This window comes from Pelophylax lessonae (genome assembly GCF_965119305.1).
Source record: "Pelophylax lessonae genome assembly, chromosome: 2".
Lineage (NCBI taxonomy): Eukaryota > Metazoa > Chordata > Amphibia > Anura > Ranidae > Pelophylax > Pelophylax lessonae.
Window position 1 is genome coordinate 296230130 of NC_138769.1, and position 25658 is coordinate 296255787.

At 43.5% G+C, this 25658-nt stretch overlaps 1 protein-coding gene across 1 annotated transcript in view; it reads right to left on the reverse strand.

Moving 5' to 3' along the window:
- CACNA1S (calcium voltage-gated channel subunit alpha1 S) overlaps positions 1 to 25658 on the reverse strand; it is a 240535-nt gene that overhangs the window by 39466 nt on the left and 175411 nt on the right. Inside the window, exon 31 of the mRNA XM_082244590.1 lies at positions 3755 to 3907. Coding sequence (XP_082100716.1) covers positions 3755 to 3907 — 153 coding nt within the window. The remainder of the gene's footprint in view (positions 1 to 3754; positions 3908 to 25658) is intronic.

Consider the following 25658-nt stretch of genomic DNA (forward strand, 5'->3'; position numbering starts at 1 on the left):
TATTGTTTGTACCCCTAAAAGGCTAGGAGTAGGGGGAGTATGGAACAGGCAGCACCCTCAAACCTTCAGAAGTATGAGATGAACCCCAACAACTTGGAAAGGTGGATCTCTCTCACACGTACCAACACAGACTATCCCCCAATTTAACTGATCCCCAAAGGTTTTTGATTAAATAGCAGAATAGAAAATATGATCCCAAAAAAGTGTATGTATATCACACGTACACAACCACACTAGGCCCCAATTACTATTGTTTGTACCCCTAAAAGGCTAGGAGTAGGGGGAGTATGGAACAGGCAGCACCCTCAAACCTTCAGAAGTATGAGATGAACCCCAACAACTTGGAAAGGTGGATCTCTCTCACACGTACCAACACAGACTATCCCCAAATTTAACTGATCCCCAAAGGTTTTTGATTAAATAGCGGAATAGAAAATATGATCCCAAAAAAGTGTATGTATATCACACGTACACAACCACACTAGGCCCCAATTACTATTGTTTGTACCCCTAAAAGGCTAGGAGTAGGGGGAGTATGGAACAGGCAGCACCCTCAAACCTTCAGAAGTATGAGATGAACCCCAACAACTTGGAAAGGTGGATCTCTCTCACACGTACCAACACAGACTATCCCCCAATTTAACTGATCCCCAAAGGTTTTTGATTAAATAGCGGAATAGAAAATATGATCCCAAAAAAGTGTATGTATATCACACGTACACAACCACACTAGGCCCCAATTACTATTGTTTGTACCCCTAAAAGGCTAGATGAGGAGTAGGGGGAGTATGGAACAGGCAGCACCCTCAAACCTTCAGTATGAGATTGTGTTCACTGTACCCCACAAAGATTGAGTTCACTGCACCCCACAATGATTGTGTTCACTGCACCCCACAAAGATTGTGTTCACTGCACCTCACAAAGATTGTGTTCACTGTACCCCCCAAAGATTGTGTTCACTGCACCCCACAAAGATTCTGTTCACTGTACCCCACAAAGATTGTGTTCACTGCACCCCAAAAAGATTGTGTTCACTGCACCCCAAAAAGGATGTTGTTCACTGCACCCCAAAAAGGATGTTGTTCACTCCACCCCAAAAAGATTGTGTTCACTGCACCCCACAAAGATTGTGTTCACTGCACCCCAAAAAGATTGTGTTCACTGCACCCCAAAAATGATTTTGTTCACTGCACCCCAAAAAGGATTTTGTTCACTGCACCCCAAAAAGGATGTTGTTCACTCCACCCCAAAAAGATTGTGTTCACTGCACCCCAAAAAGATTGTGTTCACTGCACCCCACAAAGGATTTTGTTCACTGCACCCCAAAAAGATTGTGTTCACTGCACCCCAAAAAGGATGTTGTTCACTGCACCCCAAAAAGGATGTTGTTCACTGCACCCCAAAAAGGATTTTGTTCACTGCACCCCAAAAAGATTGTGTTCACTGCACCCCACAAAGGATTTTGTTCACTGCACCCCACAAAGATTGTGTTCACTGCACACCAAAAAGGATTGTGTTCACTGCACCCCAAAAAGATTTTGTTCACTGCACCCCAAAAAGATTGTGTTCACTGCAGCCCAAAAAGATTGTGTTCACTGCAGCCCAAAAAGATTGTGTTCACTGCAGCCCAAAAAGATTGTGTTCACTGCAGCCCAAAAAGATTGTGTTCACTGCAGCTCACACACAGAAAAATGGATGTGGATCACTGACACCTGCCTATCTCCAATCCCACACCACACAGCAATATCGATTGTAGTTTGTAGAACACAGTTTCCCTAAAATTCAGCAGACTCTGTCCCTAACAGGATTGAGAAGAGATCGTAGATCAGGATTGAGTGCAGACCCCACCCCCCACACAGCAATATCGATTGTAGTTTGTAGAAGACACTGACCCTATATAATTCAGCAGACTCTATCCCTAAAATGCCTACAACTCGCCCTGCCTAAACACTCCGACCTGTCCCTCAATTCTATCCGGACACAAATGGTTTTTTCCTGCCTATCTTTCCCTAATCAGCAGCCAGCACGTTGATGTGTGCTCTGTCCCTGAATCTAAGCAGCATAATGACGCCGCTGCGGCTGCCTCGAACTTATAAAGACTTGGTCACATGCTTCAGACGGCCAATCACAGCTACTGAGACATTTGCAGGCATGGCTGGGATGGCTTAAGGCACACCAGTTAAACGATTGTTGATTGGCTGTTGAAAGCCCGCCATGAAAAGAGCGCCAAAGCATGCAAAACCCGGAAATAAAACGACCGAACACGGATTTTTACCCGAACATACAGTAAAGTGTCCGTGTCCGTGTTCGGGTACAAAAAATCCAATTATTCGGTACGAACACGAATAATACAGTCCGTGTTCGCTCAACACTACTAGGGAGTGGTTTCTCAATAAAATAAAGCATGGAGACAAGGATGGATGGGCGAGTTTGCTTTGTTTACACAAAATAAAATAGAAAAGCGCCTCCAAGTGTAGAATGTATAAAATATTTTAATCCAAATTAAAAGTGACAATTTGCAACTCACATAGGTAATTGCTGGGTTCATCATATAAGAGAGTGCTGTGGTGGATAAGCTGCTGGGGGAGCCATCAGAATCCACTACCATGCAGTGGGATGCACAGGGATGCTGGCCAGACACTTCCGAGATGGTGGTGGAACGCACACGTGACCCACAGCGTCGGCAGGATGACGTCCCCGGAGTCAGGACAGCAACACGTTTCAGATCAGATAGAAATGCTTCCCTGGTGCATGATCTTCTGGACTATTTTATGCATCTTCAAAGACTTTATATGATTCTATATAGACTATTCAATGCAGACTAAAGGTGTTTGAACCTGTTGGAGCCTACATTTTCTCTATTTTTTATGTACGTTTGCTTTGAATATTAAAAATGAATTTAATCACATTTTTGGTTTGTGGTGCTCAGATGAAGTGTAGTTCCACTTTAAAATGACTGTCATAGTATCACTTAAAACGGAGTTCCACCCTGAAATACCCCCGGGACAGTCAGGGCTAGTGCATTTTTCAGCAACGATAGCCTCTGAACTGTCCCCTGTTTCACTTACCTTTTAGAAGAAATACTTACCTTGAAAATGTCTTGTCCGGTGCTGCCATCTCAGGTGTGGGCAGCTGAAGCCGGAGCGTCCTCTTCGGTGTCCTCGTCGGTGACGTCGGAAGTCCCAGAATGCCCTGCTCGTCATCCCGGCACAGCTTCTCGGCATGCCCAGAAGCTGTTTAGCAGGGAATGACGTGCCTGCTCCGGAAGTGACGAGCAGGGCCGGTGCAGGCGCATTGACTCCTGGGAGCGATGACGCTCACCTCCCAGGAGTCAATGCAAGCAGGAAGAGACGGCGCGAACCGTGCCCTCAGAGGGAGGAAGAGGAAGGAAGGTAAGTATATTTTCTTTAAAAACAAGGTAAGTAAATAACAAAAAAAAATTGAAACTATACAATTTTTTTTCAGGAAAAAAAAAGAAAGCGGATGGTGCAAAGTTGTTTTCGAGGCCGGAACTCCGCTTTAAGTCAATGCATGCTCAGCAGACATATGTACTTAATAAACCATAGTAGCTGAAACAAATCACATAGCTAAACATAGTCAGGGAAGTTTACTAAAACTGATTTTAGTGATCAGGTTTAATTCCATTTTTGTGGGCAAAATAAAAGCAAAAAACATATTAACATGCTAATTTCAGTAAAATGAACCATACTCAGATTTATTGCACAAATCTTTTTAATAAAAAGTCTTTAGTTACCTGGAAGGATTTTATAAAGGTCCAGAGCAGAGTCCTGACTCCCTCTCCTCGACTCAATAACTTTACCAAACGTAGAACACGGAACAGCCTGAAGAAAGTAATTGAAATTCGCGAGGACTCCTCATCGCCTGAGGTTGCAGGGACACCTGGGGCCTAGAGTGGTATAATTGAGAAGAACTGTTATTAAAACATTGCATGCGGCATTACCAATACGGCCAAAAAGCAAGAGCATCTGAGTTCTGACACCATTAGAAAGGTATACAGGAGAGTATGATGTCAAATATTCTAGTGCAGACATGTTTGGGAAATTGTTTGCTTATATTGTGAACAATATCATATACAATATTCTTCTGTGAAGTTCTGCCCCACAAAAGTCTGACCCCCCCCCCCCCAATCCAAAATAGGTGTTATACTTGAGATGCCATGTGACCATGGATGCACTACACTACATAGTTGTTACTCTTTACCCAGTCAGCAGTAACAACAGCACAATTTAGTAATAAGGCTTCATGCACAGTATAAAGCTAAAAATTTATATTAAAAAAAAGCACTAGATCCCACGTTTAGCAGTGTTTAGCAGAGTGTACTGTATAAGCTACGTTTAGTAGCATAAGCTTTAAGGAGCGGGCCGCCGGCATCCCTAACAACAAGCGAATAGCTGGTTGTTAAGAAGTGGGTAGGCAAGCCAACCGCCACGTACTAAACAACCAGTTAATAGCTGGTTGTTAATGAGCGAGCCGGGAAGCTGTTCACCGCGTCTTTAGCAAAAGATGAGTCATCAACTGTCAGCTGAATGTAAAAAAAAGTTGACGCCAATTAACAATTATGAAAAAAAAAGTGTGGGGGTCCCCCCAATCTATACCAGACCATTATAAGAGCATGCAGCCTGGCAGGCCAGGAAAGGGGGGGCTAGTGACCGTACCAGGCCACATGCCTTCAACATGGGGGGGGGGTGCTTTGGGGCAGGGGGGGGGGCTCTTCCATATTGATGAGGACAAGGGCCTCTTCCCCACAACCCTGACCCGTTGGTTGTGGGGGTGTGGGGGTGTGGGGTGGTGTTATTGGAATCTAGAAGCCCCCTTTAACAAGGGGGCCCCCAGATCCTGGCCCTCCCATGTGAATGAGTAGGAGTACATTGTACCCCTACTCATTCACAAAAAAAGTCTCAAAAGTAAATAAAAATGCACACAGTTTTTGACAAGTTCTTTATTTAAAAAAACAATGTCCCCCGGTGTAGATCCACCTTCAATCATGTTAAACACCGGCTGCCAACCCAGAAAAAAAAACACTGCCTCCCACCGTTAAACTAAGGGGCAGGGTAACCCAGTGAACTCACAGCGAGGCCCTGCCTTTTGTGATGGCACGGACCCAGCATGCTCCCTGGTTGGTGATGGAACTTTTTTTTCTTAGGGTTGGCCTGTGGCAGCAAGCATCGTGATTGATGATGAATCTACACTGGGGGACATTTTTTTTTGTTTTTTTAACAAAGAACTTGTCAAAAACTGCCTCCTGTGTTTTTTTTGCACTACAGTTTTTTTTGGGTGAATGAGTAGGGGTACTATGTATGGGGCGGCGGGTTCTGGGGGCCGAGTTTAGGAGTTTTCAGCAATTTTTCTGCCAAAATGCTGCTGCTCCAAAACGCACTGGCAGAGGGTTTTTTTTCCTGCCACTAACCTCCTACCAAAAAATGCCCAAAACAGCATCTGTAAAATCGCAGTGTGCATGAGGCGTAATTAATGGTAAAATTAGGAAGCTAGAGGACATGTGAAATATGAATGGTTACTGAATTAGCAATATACAGCTGTTTTACAGTATATAAATATTTACAACAAATGCACAAAATGGACATTTAATAATGGAAATATAAAAAAATTAAGCTAAACCCAGCATGTAAAGAAGAACTATAAGACACATAGAAAAATACATACTGTTTATGATGCAATTTGTCATTAGCAATAACACAGTCATTTCTGTTTTTCTGAGTCCCTCCTGTTACATAGTTTTATTACAGATTAATCTTGCCAGCAAATGTATTTTCCACATTCTTAATCAGGGTGACAATGCTGATTGTCTTGCAGAGAAATTGTGTATTGGCCTTGTCACCCTGAGTGTAGAGGTGCACTAAGTGAAAAATTTGTCACACTTGTTAAATATTCAAAAATCTTTTTTCGAGTTGTAAGTTCACAGGTGATAAGTAGAGCCAATGTGTTTCGGGGGAAATACCTCCTCCTTCATCAGGGCTTGTATAAAGGAAAACATTAAATCGAGCTAATAAGCATCTCAAGATTACACTGTACAAAAGTAAATAACTTCGATATTGCTATGGATTGCTCATATGAAAAAGATAGAGACAAAAATAAGACTAATGGATCCAAAAAACTTAAATATATAGAGGGAAAAAATAATATCAATGAAAAAATGCTCAGAGGGTTTTGAACCTGTAAACAGACTCCCCCTTCTAGGTAGTATATAAGGATAATGGACCTCTGTGTTACTATTATAATAAAATATCTTTAACAAATAATGCAAATACATGGTGGGGGCCCATTTCTGAAGCTTGTAAAAGCGATTGGGTGGCTGTGAAGCCACTTGGATCACTTTTACCTAAAAACGGGTCGCCGGCTGTAAAAATCATTGCTAGGTTAATGGTTACAGCTGCCGCCATGATCCCAGTGTAACTGCTTCCCGACCAGAGGTTTATATTCAGCATCTCACAAAAGTGAGTTCACCCCTCACATTTTTGTAAATATTTTATTATATCTTTTTATGCGACAACACTGAAGAAATGACACTTGGCTACGATGTAAAGTAGTGAGTCCACAGCTTGTATAACAGTGTACATTTGGGCCCAATTAGCCATTTCCCCATCCCCAGTGTCATGTGACTTGTTAGTGTTACAAAGTCTCAAGTGTGTTAAATTTGGTGTTATCGCTCTCACTCTCTAATACTGGTCACTGGAAGATCAACATGGCACCTCATGGCAAAGAACTCTCTGAGGATCTGAGAAAAAGAATTGTTGCTCTACGATGGCAGGTTCCACTCAGAACGAACCAAAGAAGTTGAGTGCACATGCTCAGCGTCATATCCAGAGGTTGTCTTTGGGAAATAGACATATGAGTGCTTCCAGCACTGCTGCAGAGATTGAAGGGGTGGGGGGTCAGCCTGTCAGTGCTCAGACCATACGTCGCACACTGCATCAAATTGGTCTGCATTGCTGTCATCCCAGAGCTCTCTTCTAAAGATGATGCACAAGAAAGCCCGCAAACAGTTTGCTGAAGACAAGCAGACTAAGGACATGGATTACTGGAACCATGTCCTGTGGTCTGATGAGACCAAGATTAAATTATTTGGTTCAGATGGTGTCAAGAGTGTGTGGCGGCAGCCAGGTGAGGAGTACAAAGACAAGTCTTGCCTACAGTCAATCATGGTGGTGGGAGTGTCATGGTCTGGGGCTGCATGAGTGCTTCTGGCACTGGGGAGCTATAGTCCATTGAGGAAACCATGAATGCCAACATGTACTGTGACATACTAAAGCAGAGCATCCCTTCAGAGACAGAGCGGCAGGGCAGTATTGCAACTTGATAACAACCCCAAACACACCTCCAAGACAACCGCTGCCTTGCTAAAGAAGCTGAGGGTAAAGGTGATGGACTGGCCAAGCATGTCCCCAGACCTAAACCCTATTGAGCATCTGTGGGGCATCCTCAAATGGAAGGTGGGGGAGCGCAAGGTCTCTAACATCCACCAGCTTCCTGATGTCATCGTGGAAGAGTGGAAGAGAACTCCATGGCAACCTGTGAAGCTCCGGTGAACACCATGCCCAAGAGGGTTAAGGCAGTGCAAGACATTGACACTTTGGGCCCAATTTGGACATTTCCACTTAGGGGTTTACTCACTTTTGTTGCCAGCAGTTTAGACATTAATGGCTGTGTGTTGAGTTATTTTGGGGGGACAGCAAATTTACACTGTTATACAAGCTGTACACTCACGATTTTACATTGTAGCAAAGTGTAATTTCTTCAGTGTTGTCACATGAAAAGATATAATAAAATATTTGCAAAAATGTGAGGGGTGTACTCACTTTTGTGAGATACTGTATATAAACATATACAGTACAATCAGGGCCGTTTGAAGGAATTTGGGGGCCCCAAGCAGAATGGACATGGAGGCCCCCCGACCCCCCGCACACACGCAAAGCCTACAGGAACCACAGCATAGCCATACAGTTTAAGTATCTATCTATCTATCTATCTATCTATCTATCTATCTATCTATCTATCTATCTATCTATCTATCTATCTATCTATCTATCTATCTATCTATCTATCTATCTATCTATCTATCTATCTATCTATCTATCTATCTATCTATCTATCTATCTATCTATCTATCTATCTATCTATCTATCTATCTATCTATCTATCTATCTATCTATCTATATACAGTGGGTACGGAAAGTATTCAGACCCCCTTAAATTTTTCACTCTTTGTTATATTGCAGCCATTTGCTAAAATCATTTAAGTTCATTCTTCTTCCTCATGAATGTACACATAGCACCCCATACTGACAGAAAAACACAGCATTGTTGACATTGTTGCAGATTTATTAAAAAAGAAAAACTGAAATATCACATGGTCCTAAGTATTCAGACCCTTTGCTGTGACACTCATATATTTAACTCAGGTGCTTTCCATTTCTTCTGATCATCCTTGAGATGGTTCTACACCTTCATTTGAGTCCAGCTGTGTTTGATTATACTGATTGGACTTGATTAGGAAAGCCACACACCTGTCTATATAAGACCTTCCAGATCACAATGCATGTCAGAGCAAATGAGAATCATGAGGTCAAAGGAACTGCCTGAAGAGCTCAGAGACAGAATTGTGGCAAGGCACAGATCTGGCCAAGGTTACAAAAAGATTTCTGCTGCACTTAAGGTTCCTAAGAGCACAGTGGCCTCCATAATCCTCAAATGGAAGACGTTTGGGACGACCAGAACCCTTCCTAGAGCTGGCCGTCCGACCAAACTGAGCTATCGGGGGAGAAGAGCCTTGGTGAGAGAGGTAAAGAAGAACAATGAGCAATCATTTAAAAAAAAGAGCTACACTCTAACTCTAAACTGGTAACCGTAAAATTTAAAGCGTCGCCTATGGAGATTTTTATTGACCGTAGTTTGTCGCCATTCCACGGGTGTGCGCAATTTTAAACCATAACATATCTATTTACTCTGCGTGACATCATCTTTCACAATATACAAAAAAAAATGGGCTATCTTTACTGTTTAGTTTTTTTTAAATGCAGTGAAATGTGATTTGTCGTAATTTTTCCAAAAAAATGGCGTTTGAAAGACTGCTGCGCAAATACCGCGTGATAAAAAATATTGCAATGACTGCTATTTTATTCTCCAGAGTCTTTGCTAAAAAAATATAATATATAATGTTTGGGGGTTTTAAGTAGTTTTCTAGCAAAAAATACTGATTCTAACTTGTAAACAAAAAGTGTCAAAAATAGGCCTGGTCTTAAAGTGGATAAGAGCACTAAGTGTACTTTCTGTCTGCTGCTTCGTTCTTCTACTATCAGCATGAGTGACATCTGACGTACCACTATAAGAGCCAATCACAGCAGTGACATGCTACAGGTCCACCAGTGTGCAGTGTTAAGGGGTTTATAATGAGGCACAATACAATAATATAGAAAATTATTGACAGATGTTGTAAGAACTTGATGAAGAATGATAGGCAACGGGGATTACTATTTTTTCCTCCTCTTTTCCTCCTCTGAGTAAGGATCTGGAAAATAGGAAGGTAGTATAATGTCCTGATTCAAATGAAAGGCTGACATCACCCTGGGCAAAAAAACCTGGGTGTGTACGTAGAATCACCCTATCTTGATGAAAAATCAAGAATGGCTCTTTACAAGAAAGAGCTGCTAGTTCCGTTACCCTTCTAGCCAAAGTTATCACAATCAAAAAGACCAATTTCCTGGTCAAAAGAACCAGGGGAACCTGCTCCAGAGGTTCAAAAGTCTGTCTGTGTAAAACTGCCAGCACCAAATTTAAGTCCCAAGGACATAATGGTGGCTTCACAGGCGGAAGCAAACGTACCATTCCCGGACTAAGGTCTGAACCAACGAATGGGAAGCGATCGGTTCTTGGAAGAAAACTGATAAGATTGAAATTTGCCCTTTACTAGTGCTCAAGGCTAATTTCATATCTACCCTTGCTTGAAGGAAAGGTAGAATTCTCCTGATGATATATTTGCAAGGATGCCATTTCCTGGATTCACACCAGGTAATGTAGGATTTCCAGACCCTGTAATAAATGTTTCTAGAGACTGTTTTCCTAGCATTTATCAGGCTATAAACTGCAGGGACAGATACACCCCGCTCCTTCAAGATTAGGGCTTCAATAGCCAAGCTGTCAAATTTAGAGACTGTACAGCAGGGGGGAATTTCAGACCTTGAGAGAGTAGATCCAGACGTAGTGGAAGAGCCCAAGGCCTTGTCACTGCCAACCTTTGTATTTGTGTATACCAAACTCTCTTCGGCCATGCCGGAGCTACCAGGATCACTGGCTTCCCCTCCAGCTGGATCCTGCGCAACAGACGCGGTATCAACTGTACCGAAGGAAAGGCATAAATCGGGGAATACTCATCCCAAGGAGTCATCAAAGCCTCCACTCCGACTGCGAGTGGATCCCTGGTCCTGGACACAAATCTTCTTGTTGTTGAACCTGAATGCCAACAGACCTACGTCTGGGACCCCCCAGCGTAAACAGATTGATTGAAAAATCTCGGGATGTAAGGACCATTCCCCTGGAAACATCTGTTGACGACTCAAAAAATCTGCCTGCCAGGTCTTTATTCCTGGAATAAAAACTGCTGTCAGGCATGGCACAAACCTCTCTGCCTAGGATAGGATGATATCCACCTCTATCTGGGCTGACTGACTCTTTGTGCCTCCTTGATGGTTGATATAAGCCATGGCCGTGGCATTGTCGGATTGCACCCCAACAGGGTGGTCCTGAAGTCTGGGTGTCCAGTATTTCAGAGCCCGACAGACTGCTTGGATTTCCAGAATGTTGATGGGGAGACCTTTCTCCACCCAAGACCATTTCCCCTGGACAGTGGCTTCCTCCAGAACCACTCCCCAGCCGGAAGAGACTGGCTACTGTAATCACCACCTTCCAGGTTACTGAAATAAAGGATTTCCCCTTCTCCAGATTTCTGTTTACCAACCACCAATTCAGACTTTGATGTACTCTTGCTACCAGAGACATGGACGAGTCCAGAGACTGAACCCTTCCGGTCCATGTAGACAGAATGTTGTTCTGTAAGGGTCTGGCATGGAATTGAGCATAGGGAATTGCCTCTGAATGAGGACACCTACTTCCCCAATAACATCATGCAAAGACGTATAGAAGGATATCTCAGCCTTACTACAGACTGAACCAGATCCTTCATGTCTGTGACCTTTCTTGTTGGCAAGACTATCTTTGCCTGAACTGTGTCCACAAGAAGACCCAGATATTCCAGATGCTGGATCGGCTGTAATGCTGACTTTGCCAAGTTCAGTATCTAACCCAGACTTTCTAGTAACTGTACTGTCTGAAGGACATTTCGGCTTAAAGCCGAAGCTGATCGATCTATTAGTAATAGATTGTCCAGATATCCTATTACAGATACTTGGGACCTTAGAACAGTCAACACTGGAGTTAGGATCTTTGTGAACACTCTTGGAGCTGCGGCTAACCCGAAGGGCAGGGCCACAAACTAAAAATTATGGTTTTCTATTGCAAAGCGTAGAAACTTTTGAAGAGCCTGGAATATAGTCACGTGAAGATATGCATCCTTGATGTCTACGGATACTAGAAATTCCTCTCCCTGCAGGGAGGCTATGACTGAACGATTTGACTCCATATGGAAAGTACAAACGTTCAGAAACTGGTTTAGAGCTTTGAGATCCAGAATAGGTCTCACATCTCCACTTGGTTTGGGGATTATGAACAAGTTTGAGTAAAAACCCCTGAACCTTTCGTTCTCAGGAACCTCCGTTATCACTCTTTGGGCCTTCAGCTGGTCCAACGCCAGAAAGAGAGACCTTCTTTTTAGGGGATCTGTTGGTATACTTGACTTTATAAACCGAGGATGCAAGAACACCCGAAATTCCAGTTTGTACCCCTTTGAAATGGGGAGATAACCCAGTTGTCTTGAATCGTTTCCACCCAAACCTTTTAGAACCAAAGCAGCCTTCCCCCCACTCAAGTGAGTGGGGGCACCCTTTCACAGAGTAGGCTTAGAGGAAGACTTGGCTGATCTCTGGGCCCAGGGCTTTTTCTGACCCTGCCCTGAAAGCTTGGTTCTGGACCCAGATGGTTGAGGCCGTCACCACCATCTGGAATTAGAAGCACTGGCAGCATGAGTGCTGGGGATCCTAAAAGAAGTACGCTCGCTCTTCCTTTTCACAGGTAGCAACGTACTCTATCCCCCCCCCCCCCCCGAGATCTTTTGGATATACTTATGCAGATCATCACAAAAAAAACATTCTCCCTGAAAAGGGAAGCCAGCCAGTAACCTTTTACATGGTAATTCCGCAGGCCAGCTGTCACCAGAGCAACTCGAGACATTTGCCTTATGGAGTCTGTAAGAGCATCCACTGCCAAACATAAAGTGCGAGGTAGATCTGACAAATCTTCCACAGACTCTCCTTGAGAAGGAACTGTCTTGGACAGTTAAAGACTGACAAACTCCTTTGGCCGCAACTGCTGGTTGTATCTTTTTTTTGTATATATTTTTTAGTCCATAGACAGTTTTAAATGGATCTGATAGCTAACCCCTTAGATTCAGTGATCTTTGATTGGGGTATATAGCATATCTCCTTTCTTCTTTGAAGAGAAATGTGGAGAGACTCTCCACCGTGACCATCACCATTAGACACTGGTGAAAAAACGGAGGTACTTCCTGTGTGGGAGGGGTTATATAGGGGGGACATCCTTTCTGATTGGTTGCCAGTGTCCTTCACCTGTAGGTGGCTATATAACCCATATGTTATGATTGATGGCTCTGTGTTCCATGATGAAGGTTTAATATCACTGTAAATTTCCTCATGCAGACTCTTTACACAGGGTTTTATGAAGCCTGGGATAAATTAACTCTTGTGCGCATGTGCGGGAGTTACATTATCTCAATATTCCACTCAAGACGGCCAAAGATCCCAAACACCGAAGAAGCCAGTGAGAAGATGTCAGCATCAGCGGGTTAGCCTGTAGGTGTTGCAACACTGGAGAGGAGGTCATTATAGTTCCACTTTAAAGGAAGTATAAAAATAATGAATCTAATGGCAGGATCAACAGGTCATATAATATGTAACGTGGGGAATTAAGAAAACAAAAAACTGTTAATGCTAGTGACAGACTGATTAAGTAAATAAACGCAATTTCCTTTTAATTTACGTAAAAGTAAATAACATAAGTAAAAGTACCTCGTTGTAAAAATATTTTAATAAATAAGCAGCGGAAAGTTAAAATACTTTAAAGAGGGTTAGTAAATATTTTTCTTTGAAGTTCATTGGCAGACCATGGAGTTGCAATGAAGAATAAAGACATATGTTATGGGTTGTAGAGGACTAATGGCCATACCTAGTGATTTTGTAAATGCCTGATGAAGGAACTTAATGACAGGATCATAGTGGGAATTCAGGACAGAGCAGGAATAGAAATCTAGCATAGTGCAAACACAGAACATGGACAACAGATACAGGATCAGAGTAGACAAAAAGGAGAATACCACATTGCCAGGTAATGGAAAATGGATCTAACTGGGAAGCTAGGACAAGCAGTGCCTGGTCTTTGCCAGAACAGTTGAAGGTATAGATGAGCTGTTGTGGTAGGACAGGTTACCTTTAGTTGACCCATGAGGAATACAGAAAGACAGATAAGAACTGGCAGAGCACTAATACACAGCAGACAGACAGGAACATAAATTCATCACTAGAAGCTACAAGAAACACTGACACACAGGATCAGAGTCAAAGCCAATACAGACAAACAAGATCAGAAGCCACAGCTAATAAAATACAAATCAGGATGTAAAAGACAGAAGAACCTAGCGCAAATGTGGGGACCAACGGAGGCTTGAGAAAGAAAGTAAGAATAAATGAATGCATCCAACACTTGGTGGGTTTAAGATTGGAGCCCCTATATTGCTGCAAATATAGAACAATTGAACCAATTATATGCAGGTAAGAAAGGGTAGAACACCAACAGAAAAGCCCAAACAGAAAAACATACCAGATTCCAAACTTCAAAGAGGAATACACACAAGGTCACAACACCTATTAATTGTAAGAGTTCACGTAAGTTGAACTTAGCAACTGGCTACATTGTAAACATTGGTTGGGTGATGCTAAAGGGGCGGTAAAAAAAAACTAAACTAAAAATGAGTAATGGGAAATAATGGTGGAGGGTAGATACATCTTGTACTCTAGCTATCTCATAACACTGAACTATCAAACATTTTGCTCCCCAGAACACAGTTTGTGGAATTTACAGTTCAGATAGGAGACAATTAATGTCTGCAAAGTTTAATTGGTAAAAAATGCAATGTGATAATTATCTGCATATCTTTAGCCCTCTTTTATTCAATTGAGGACAAGAAGATCTTTATGTAAGATCTGAGACCTTACACACCTGAAACACAAAGAGTAGCTAGACAGAAACTGCCAGATATGTTCTCGACAGTAATGGGCAGTCTGATATTTGCCCATCCTTGAGTGAACCATTGGAGCGCTGGGTCTTAGAGTATAACATTTTATTTATTTTTTTTAATAGAGGGGATTAGAACTTATGTCAAATTGTATTGTTGTCTGTGCCCCCATTAGAGAAATTGACCCTCTCTATTTGTCCTATTTACCAATATCATTGAAATTAAAGATCCCAAATTTTGGATTTTCCCCAGAAACGTAAGAGGGGAAATATTCCCACTTGTTCTGGTAAACTGGGGGCCCTTAAAGGATTTCCTTAATTTGTAGGAATTTTCTCTCACTTTCTGTTTAGCTATGGGGCAGGAAGTGAAGGGAAATCTCTGAAATGGGACACAGATGGCGAAAAAAAAAAAATCTGACAGGGGATAGAACCCTCCCTTGCTCTATCCAAAAAGAAAAAAAATGTTTTTGCCTATAGTTCTACTTTTACATTTTTCTACCTTTACAATAACAGTAGAGCATTCATTTTGTTTCTTCACGTGTCTACATTTAAGGACTTTCCCCAAGGAAAAGTATGTGATTCACTTGGTATACTTGGGCCATTTACTCCAGGGTAAGTGTTTCATTTTTTTAACCTAAAAAGACTGTCTAGGATAAATGCAGAGGCAGTTATTGAAGTGAAATAGTCACAATTGTGGTTATGTACACATTTAAACATAATAGTGCAGGCATAGATTTAAAATTTTATATTTTCACATTTTTATATTTTAATTATCCTTACATTGTCTAAGAAGCCCCCTGAAGTTGGTCATTTCTGTTCTGTTTCCTGCTTGACCTAATGCTTTCTTCTATCTTCTGCACGACAAAACGGAAGCCAATAGCAGATTTTGATAATTGTTTGTTATCCCTATGTGGCTCTGTTGTTGGATACCATTTTGCTAAGCTGAGATATCTTGCATCAACATGAGCTCTGGCAGTTAAAAGAACAGTAACTGTCAGACCTTAGGGGACCTCTTAGCTCTGACCCTGAGCTCTGGAAGTCAACATCTTGCATGACTTTAACAGTAAAATGTGGAGCATTAGGGTTTAAAGATTTACAACATGAACTCCCTTCTTCACTGGGCTAAATTGGAATTGAAAGGAAGTCCACATTTGTGTGAAGAAGTAAATTTAACACCCAGCAGAGCAATAACATTAGGATGATGACACGCTTGCTGGCTCTTAAACAAAATGTACAGTGTTTTTTATTTTTTTTTAATTTCCTCATTAGTTAATGAAGTACTAAAATACAAATTTAGCATTTTTTTTTATTTTCTTTAAGTGATTCTGATCTGTGTCAGTGGGTAATAGTAAATTTAACCTTTCACCTGGCCCCTAAATTATTTCATCTGTTATTTTGAAAAGCCAGTATAAAGGAAAAGCAGTGGTAAAAAAGCATGTGCAGGTTAGCATTTTTTTTATTTTCTTTAAGTGATTCTGATCTGTGTCAGTGGGTAATAGTAAATTAAACCTTTCAACTGGCCCCTAAATTATTGCATCTGTTATTTTGAAAAGCCAGTATAAAGGAAAAGCAGTGGTAAAAAAAGCATGTGCAGGTCTGATCAATAATTTTTTTATCCCATTTCAGGGGGTATAATAGAGTTGCTAGAATACAGACTTTATCTCTGTTTTTCTGCTTTCGTCCTCCCTGGGTGTGCCTATGCGCATATGTCCAAGGACATATCAGTGACAGTCTGTTCATTGTTTCTTTTTATTGACAGTGCAGCCCTGGCTAGTGGCAGCTTTAAAATGCAGAAGTCCTAGCTGGATCCTGTTCAGGCCTGTTCCTGTTAGTGCTCCCTGCAGGTGATGGAAAGCTTAAGAAGGGAAGAGAGGGGAAGGATGTGGTTTGCTGGCTGGGAGGCAAAGGGATTTCGGTGGGAAGGAAAGGACACAGAGGCATCAGGTGATGAGCTGTTGAAGTTTGAGAGACCCTCTAGGCACCAGCAAAACCTAGTCATAAGGACATTTAGAGAGAGAAAGGCCTCAGTGGAAACCTGCCACTAACATTGCAGTAAAACCCTTATTCACCTCCATTCAGCCCACAGGATGGGCTCAGTTAGACTATTAGCAGATGTCAGATTTGTGAACATCCCTTTTGACCACCCTCTTGTGTGTTGAAAGTTGCTTTTACCTATTTCAGAACATGACTGCTCTGTGGATCCTTAGTTAAAAGCGACCACCTTGCCCTCTTGCTAACTGCTGGATTAGGAAACTTTGCAAAAATACTATTACCCTTGTAAATACCCTTGCAAATACCTTCACTTGAAGTTTGAACATTCCTTTGTTGAGTTTAAAGGACTCTACCACCCGCAGACTCTGTGGCAAGTTAACCCATTACGCAATGGTTAGTAAGGGCTAGTAGATTGTATTCAAGTGTTGTTGTTGTCACTTGCAGTGTCATTTACAACTCACCTAGCACATTTGAGGCAGGACCTTTTACAGGTGGCAAAGGAGTCATCATAGTCACTTCATTTTGTAGTTATATTGCCCCACTATCATTCTATTACTACTGTTATAATTTATAATATTACTCATTTAAATTCTCAATCTACTTCTCATCTGTAGGGTTTGTTCATGCTTTAATAAACCCTAGATATCTGCCATTGGGATTTTGGTGTACTGCTGGCGTTAGTCAAAGCAAAAGTCACCCTTGGAAATGGCAGAAAAGTCTGTCATTTCCAGCAGCTCCTTAACGGTTATTGCTATAACATATAACATATGTAAATAATATGTAAGCCTTCATATACACTTTACAGCCCCTAAGATCTGGGGTGATCGGGGTAGCATACTAAGGGGCATAGAATTAAAATCTTTTTTCATCTTGTTGCCATATTTACAGAGCTAAAATAATGAAGTTGGAGGCTGCCGTCGTCTGCTTTATATTCAGACCTGCTACTCATCTACAGTATATAGACCACCTACAACAGAAAGCAGATGTGGTTTATAATGCTTGAGCCTTAAAATGCTATATGACTTCCCCCCCTTAATTGCATGTTTACCCTTTTCTTCAATGTGTTCCTTTGCTGAATTTACCCACAATTGCCAGATGGGGCCAGGAAAGGGAAAACAATAAAGAAAAAAGTAACTAGGATGTCTACACTAGGCTTGGAAACCTTAGTATTGTTAGAACTGGGCTGACCCAGAAATGTTCTTTGGTAATACAGTTCTAACCAAACAGTTATAGATTTCAGCAACTCTCTTTTAGGAAACCAAAATCTGTGCTAATGTAGTTGTAGAACATCTTTGTATATGTGTAACACTCAGAACAGTCAGCAGGTTCCATAAGCATTTTCCTCCATAAGGATGTCAGTTTCCTCATATAAATGGGTACAAAATCATTATCACACTTTACATTGTGCTTTATTTCTGTGTTACTGGGCATATGTGAAACATGCGCAAAAATGGATATTATAATTCAAGTTTCAGTTAATTGTATTAATACCCATACATCTATATTATGAGATCTAAACCATGTTACTGAGATCATCAGCCATACCATGAACTGAACTGAAAAAGTAACAAACCCATGCACACAAATATAATTCCCTTACAAATCATGTACAGGAATAAATATGATATCTCAAAAAAACAGCAATAGCGTATGGTGACACTGTCCACCATAATAAAATGTTAAAGCTGCACTCCAGCAAGGACGATATCAATCAAGTTAACAGGGTACTTGCCTTCCTTCTTTGCAAAAAATATGATCTATTTCTTCTTGCAGTCCATTTTAGTAGTTTTTTTGTATCACCAAACCAGATCCCTCTTTTTTATGCTGTTTTCCTATTTGTTCGACCTCATGCCCCTGTTTTCTCCATATTGAGAAGTGGCTCCCTGTTGTGTTTCCTCCTCTATTCGGAAGGAGAAGCCTGTGTAATTACATCACAATTCTTTCTGTGGGCAAGTACAATCAGTACAGCACCCAGTTGCAGCTTGCCCCCATGCAATTATTGGCAGCTATGCCAATTTTTTCAGCACAGCCCATTGTGCATTCCCAATAAATGATGGGAAATGTAGCGCTTACTTCCCCCTGCTGCAGTTATGTGCAGCACCAAAATATGTCCTCCCCTGGTGGCAAGGAAAATGACATTATCTCAAAGGAGCTGATGACAGCCCTGTCATAGGTCTGAGGGAGCTCTTACATGCTCTCAGCAAGAGTGCCTGACTATGACCGCCATTTACATCCACTTCCGCAATTCATAGAAGTATACTACAGCTTCTATGAATGAAACAGAGGAGGTGGACCTTTTATTCATCCGCCCGTCCTTCATTCATTTATCATGTTTCATTTGTAGAAGCAATAGTACAGCTTCTTTAAATAGAGGAGGCGGGCAGAAAGGGTGGGTATAGTCACATGCACTCTTGATGAGAGCCTGTAACAGTTCTCTCAGCTGTAATAACCCCCACTACAGGGGTAAGGGGGAATCGGAGGAGGAAGATTCCCACTAAATCAGGAGACAGCAGCACAAGGGACACATCACCCTGGAAAGTAATGTCCCTTGTAATGAGTTTTATAAAACTAAATTTAGGCTTTAACTTTAACTTAAGAGTAGTATAAATATCCAAACAGTAACACAACTCTAAAAAAAGAAGGTAAAGAATATAAAAGAAGGTTTGTTGATGACAATGCTGTTTGAAAATATAAGAAAATAGTATGATGATAGTTCATGCTGACTTTCTTGCATTTAATTGATATAAATATGGTCTTGCATCCCATGCAAGGAAGCAGAAGTGTGAAATCAGGATTGGGCAGATTGATTCCAAGGTTAGGGAATTTTTTCCCTTTTTCCGTATACCAGGTTAGTTCTCTAATTCCACTTGATTTTGTCTGAAATCCAGTTCTGCCACGTAAAAACAACAATACAAACTAAACTAGATCTGTCCAGGCGCTTGGATGCTTTACAAGCACCTTGTTTGTTTTTTGCTTTTGTCGATCATAGTTTTCAGTCTATATCTTGAAAATCCTTCTGTCTTACATCAATCCTCTCTTCAGTAAACACTGAAAAAAAAAATGCTCTAAACATTTCATGGGAAATGACTGTGCTAACATCCCTGCTGGACACGGGATCCTCCAGTATACAATGGTGACATCTGTGTCACAGATTTCTCCAAAGACTTCCATTTACTCAATCATGTTTTTTCAGCTGCTTTTCCACGGAGAATCAAAGTGTAATGTTACATTTCAGGTCAGTGTCCTCCTGGCTCTGATTCCAATAATGACGCAAGAATGGTTGTGTTAAAAAAGCCAAAAGTGTAACTGCAGGCAAACAGCTACAGCAAATGCACAGTTGAAACATATATGTGAACAGTTTTACCTGCCAAAAATATAATTATTTTCAACCAGATCCAATTGCTTCTGCCGCACACTATACAAAGTTCTATTGATTTTTCTCAACTGCAGTCAAAGCAATGTAGCTATGTTGGATAGCAGAGGAACAGCGGCTCACTGATAAAAGTCTAAGTACTCAGTCCTCCATTGATCAACTCAATTTTTTATCTTTAAAGAACTGTGTTATGCAGTAGTACCTGATGCTGCCACCTCCTCTCCCAGTCTGAACGCTGATGTGTAGAGGATTACAAAGGAATAGTACAGACTGTTTAAGGTGCTATTAAAAATATACTTAAGCATTTATAATAAATGTATAACTAGTTCTTTATACCTGTCTAAACTTTAAAGCCTTTTTTTTAGATTTTAACATGAACTTGTGCCAATGCAGGAAAAAAAACAGCTTTGTTGAATTGTATCAGAATGAGGACAAAAAGCGCTGTATAAGCTCCAGTTCACAACTTGGAGCTTACGCAGGCCTGAAGACTCTCCTTGTTCCCCATGTTACAGCACTGATTATAAGAGTGGTTCATCGTTAAGCATCAATGCTGCTTGTGGGAAAAGGACAAAGGGGCACATATGCTCTGAAAACCTGGTATCCACTTCAGTAGACACATTTTTGTGGAAAACCAGAGGTAGGAAAGCTGAGTATATTTAAGGTGGTAGGGTGGTTTTGGTTCTTTGCCTTGCGTGGGAAAAATACAGTTTCAATTAAAAAAGACTAGTAATAGTTACATAGTTAGTCAAGATGATATAAGACCCCTGTCCATCAAGTGCAATAAAAAAAATAAATCTTGCACCCTTAGAACCTTAACCTGCAGATCTGGAGGATCAAACTAAGAACAGTAAAGTTTACTAGACAAGAACATAGCATAGAGAAGTACTTTCATGGCTGATAATCCTAATCTATTGCTGTTGTATCTGATTCTTCAATAAAGATGGCCTGTTGCTCATATATAAGAAAACAAATAGCAGGGTGCTGAGCTCAGTATCAAATAAAAACACTTTATTAAAATAAGCAGCACACTTACATGGAAGTTAGCATGAAAGAGCATGAATAGGGAACACCTGGGACCAAGCAGCTATAATCAGTGTGAGGCTGTAGGCCTCACTGGGTAAACAGAGACCAAGGATGACAGGGAGTCAGCCAGATCAAAGTATTAATATTAGCTGCGGTATTCTAGGCTGCACACGAGGATGACAGCTGTCAAAATGCCTGGTGGATGTTGGGAGAGGGGGTGTGCATGATGCGTTTCCAGGGACTTGCCCTCTTCTTCAGATGCATTTACCATCATTTCATCATTTTCATAATTTCCAAGTGATGCCTATAGCTTCACACTGATTACAGCTGCTTGGTCCCAGGTGTTCCCCATCTATGCTGTTTCATACTAACATTTTTATGTAAATGTACTGCTTATTTTTATAGTGTTTTTATTTGATACTGACCTCTGCGCTCTAGTATTCGTTTTCGTCTACATCGGGGTGATCCTACCCAGATCTTCTGCGGGAGCTGCAGAGGTTCTAGTCTCGATCCCTTCTCCCGTTCATCCATCCATCCATCCAGTTGCCTCAAGAATTCCTCTACCCTGTTGATGGTCTACAGACACAGATGAAAGTTCCAAGGGACTTTGCACTTCTTCTAGGAGCGCCGTATGTACTGTGTACTTGTAAACTCTTTAGATTTGCTGTTGCTCATATATGACTGGTATTGTACCTCTTTGAGGAAGAGTGATTGTGTACCCCCCAATGGAGAGAAGCTAGTATTTACCACTAAAGAGTTAGCTGTCCTAAAATCCTATTCCCTATATTTTATAAGGATGCCATTATGATTATGCAGGGAAAAAAGCCATTGCAGGAGGTATTTCCCATAGCATTAAGTTCCTAAATGGATGTATTTTTTTTCAGCTATAGATCTCTGGCAGAAAAAGATGACCAAAACCATCCTCTTCGCTCCTCCCATCACTTCTACAGAGCCTCTTCTATCCTCTGGAACTCCGTACCTTAATATATATGGCTGTCTATTACTCTGTTTGCCTTTAGTAGCTCCCTGAAAACCCATCTCTTTTCGAAAGCCTATCTCACTATTTCCTAATATCTGAACCTTCTCCACACAGTTCCTACCTTATTAAATCCTGTGACCTTCTCTTTAAAAACTGTAAGTTCTTCTGAGCAGGACCCTCTTAACTCGCTTGCCATTAACCCCCTCTGCTGATGCACCCTGGCACTTCAAGAGAATTTAAATGCCAGGAGGTAGAGGTGAGCATTCCCATCATGTCATCATTGTAATTGGCTGTCACAGCAGTCACATGGTCTGAAGGTCCTCATTGCAAGTTTGCATTGGGAGTTTTCAATGTTATTTTAATTACTGTGCTGGGAGCGTGGGGTGACTATGGACACATATATGTGTCTGCTCATCATTAAAGCCCACCTGCCCAGAGGTTGCATATATACGTACAGTGGGCAGGAACAGGTTAACTGGATTGTGCTGTCAAACTTTATATTGTAAAGCATTATGGAAACTTTATATATTTCTGATGATCCATATTATATTATTATCCATATATCCATAATAATAAAAACAAGGTTGTTGCCAAAGCACGCATGTGATTAGTGAAAAAGTGAGGCTGGCTTGGCTCTTGCTATATTATTTAAGAGCCTGACCGGAAACAAGTATACATATAAAGATCTCTGACTTTACTCTGACTTTCCTGATCTGTATACTTGTTCCTGGTCAGTGGTTCATAATGTGTTTAAGCCAGTGAATTAGCATAACAACCAGGGAACAGTTTCAGAAGGAAGCAAGCAATTATTATTATTATTATACAGGATTTATATAGTGCCAACAGTTTACGCAGCACTTTACAACATAAAGGCAGACAGTACAGTTACAAGCAATTGCAGGATCTGTATTTTTCTCATCGATTTTAAGGTTAAAAAAAGACACAAGCAGGGGCGGACTGACCATTAGGGCACTCGGGCACTGCCCGAGGGCCCGGGGCTAGTAGGGGGCCCCATGAGAGGCTCCTGGCACCTACCTTCCAAAGCATCTGTGATGATCCCGGACCCCATTGCCAGAACAAGTTCCAGCACTGAGCTCCGGTAACTGGCCTGACAGAGACACACTAGCGTGGGCACTCAGGGCACATTCCCTGCATCTCTTTCAGGGTGCCTGGGCTCCCTCACGCAGCGATCGTCCTTCTGCAGCAGCCGACACTTGCATCTCTCCCCCAACTGATGCCTGCACAGTACACACAGAGCTCACCAAGGATCCTCCTGTACGGCTCTGAAGTACACAGACAGGAGGAGGAGTAGCCGGGGAGGAGGGACATTAACTTCAAGAGCTGCACTGATTATCTGAGGTATGTACTGTACATAGTTTATGGATACGGAAGGGGGACAGATAACAAGGATGCACATATGGAGAAGTGATGGGGACGGGGGCATATGCTAGGGGGATGCTTTTGGAGGGGGGATGACTTGTGCTAGAAGGTGAGGAGGTGGTGTGAGGGGATTTCAACTCTGACCTCTCCCCTCCAAATGCACCCCCAGCACATGTTCTCTTACTGCCCCTTCTCCCCAAATCAAAGAGGTGCAGATTGCCACTCATCCCAGGACCCCTCTCTGCTGTCATCCCAGGACCCCCTCTCTCCTCATCCCAGGACCCCTCTCTCCTCATCCCAGGGCCCCCTCTCTCCTCATCCCAAGACCCCCTCTCTCCTCATCCCAGGACCCCTCTCTGCTATCATCCCAGGACCCCCTCTCTTCTCATCCCAGGACCCCTCTCTCCTCATCCCAGGACCCCCTCTCTCCTCATCGCAGGGCCCCCTCTCTCCTCATCCCAGGACCCCTCTCTCCTCATCCCAGGACCCCCTCTCTCCTCATCGCAGGGCCCCCTCTCTCCTCATCCCAGGGACCCCTCTTTCCTCATCCCAAGACCCCCCTCTCTCCTCATCGCAGGACCCCCTCTCTCCTCATCCCAGGACCCCCTCTCTCCTCATCCCAAGACCCCCTCTCTGCTATCATCCCAGGACCCCTCTCTGCTATCATCCCAGGACCCCCTCTCTCCTCATCCCAGGACCCCTCTTTCCTCATCCCAGGACCCCCTCTCTCCTCATCGCAGGGCCCCCTCTCTCCTCATCCCAGGACCCCCTCTCTCCTCATCCCAGGACCCCTCTCTGCTGTCATCCCAGGACCCCCTCTCTCCTCATCCCAGGACCCCTCTCTCCTCATCCTAGGACCCCCTCTCTCCTCATCCCAGGGCCCCCTCTCTCCTCATCCCAGGACCCCCTCTCTCCTCATCCCAGGACCCCCTCTCTCCTCATCCCAGGGACCCCTCTCTGCTGTCATCCCAGGACCCCCTCTCTCCTCATCCCAGGACCCCTCTCTGCTGTCATCCCAGGACCCCCTCTCTCCTCATCCCAGGACCCCTCTCTGCTGTCATCCCAGGACCCCCTCTCTCCTCATCCCAGGACCCCCTCTCTCCTCATCCCAGGACCCCTCTCTGCTGTCATCCCAGGACCCCCTCTCTCCTCATCCCAGGACCCCTCTCTGCTGTCATCCCAGGACCCCCTCTCTCCTCATCCCAGGACCCCTCTCTGCTGTCATCCCAGGACCCCCTCTCTCCTCATCCCAGGACCCCCTCTCTGCTCTCATCCCAGGGGTCTCTCTCAGCTCTCATCCCAGGGCCCCCTCTTTGCTCTCATCCCTGCACCCCCCTCTCTCCTTTCATCCCAGGGGTCTCTCTCTGCTCTCATCCCGGGTCCCCTCTCAGTTCTCATCCCAGGGGTCTCTCTCTGCTCTCATCTCAGGGCCCTCTCTCTGCTCTCATCTCAGGGCCCTCTCTCTTCTCTCATCTCAGGGCCCTCTCTCTGCTCTCATCATAGGACCCACTCTCTGCTCTCATGCCAGGACCCCTCTTTGCTGTCATCACAGGGTCCCCCCCTTCTGCTCTCATCTGAGGACCCCCTCTCTGCTCGCATCCAAGGGTCCCCTCTCTGCTCTCATCCCAGGACCCCCTCTCTGCTCTCATCCCAGGATCCCTCTCTTCTCTTATCTTATGGGTCTCGCAATGCTCTCATCCCAGGACCCCCTCTCTGCCTTCATCCCAGGGCCCCCTCTCTGCTCTCATCCCAGGGGTCTCTCTCCGTTCTCATCCCAGGACCCCCTCTCTGCCTTCATCCCAGGGCCCCCTCTCTGCTCTCATCCCAGGGGTCTCTCTCTGTTCTCATCCCAGGACCCCCTCTCTGCTCTCATCCCAGGATCCCTCTCTTCTCTTATCCTATGGGTCTCGCAATGCTCTCATCCCAGGACCCCCTCTCTGCCTTCATCCCAGGACCCCCTCTCTGCTCTCGTCACAGGGCCCCTTCTCTGCTCTTATCCTAGGGCCCCCTCTCTGCTCTCATCCCAGGACCCCCTCTCTGCTCTTATCCTATGGGTCTCGCAATGCTCTCATCCCAGGACCCCCTCTCTGCCTTCATCCCAGCCCCCCCCCCCACTCTCATCTGAGGACCCCCTCTCCACTCTCATCCCCGGACCCCCTCTCTGCTCTCATCCCAGGGCCCCCTCTCTGCTCTCATCCCAGGGCCCCCTCTCTGCTCTCATCCCAGGGCCCCCTCTCTGCTCTCATCTCAGGACCCCCTCTCTGCTCTCATCCCTGGCCCCCCTCTCTGCTCTCATCCCTGGACCCTCTCTCTGTTCTCATTCCAGGACCCTCTCTGCTCTCATCCTAGGGCCCCCCTCTCTGCTCTCATCCCTGGGGTCCCTCTCTGTCCTTATCCCAGGGGTCCCTCTCTGTTCTTATCCCAGGGGCTACTCTCTGTCATTATCCCAAGGGTCAC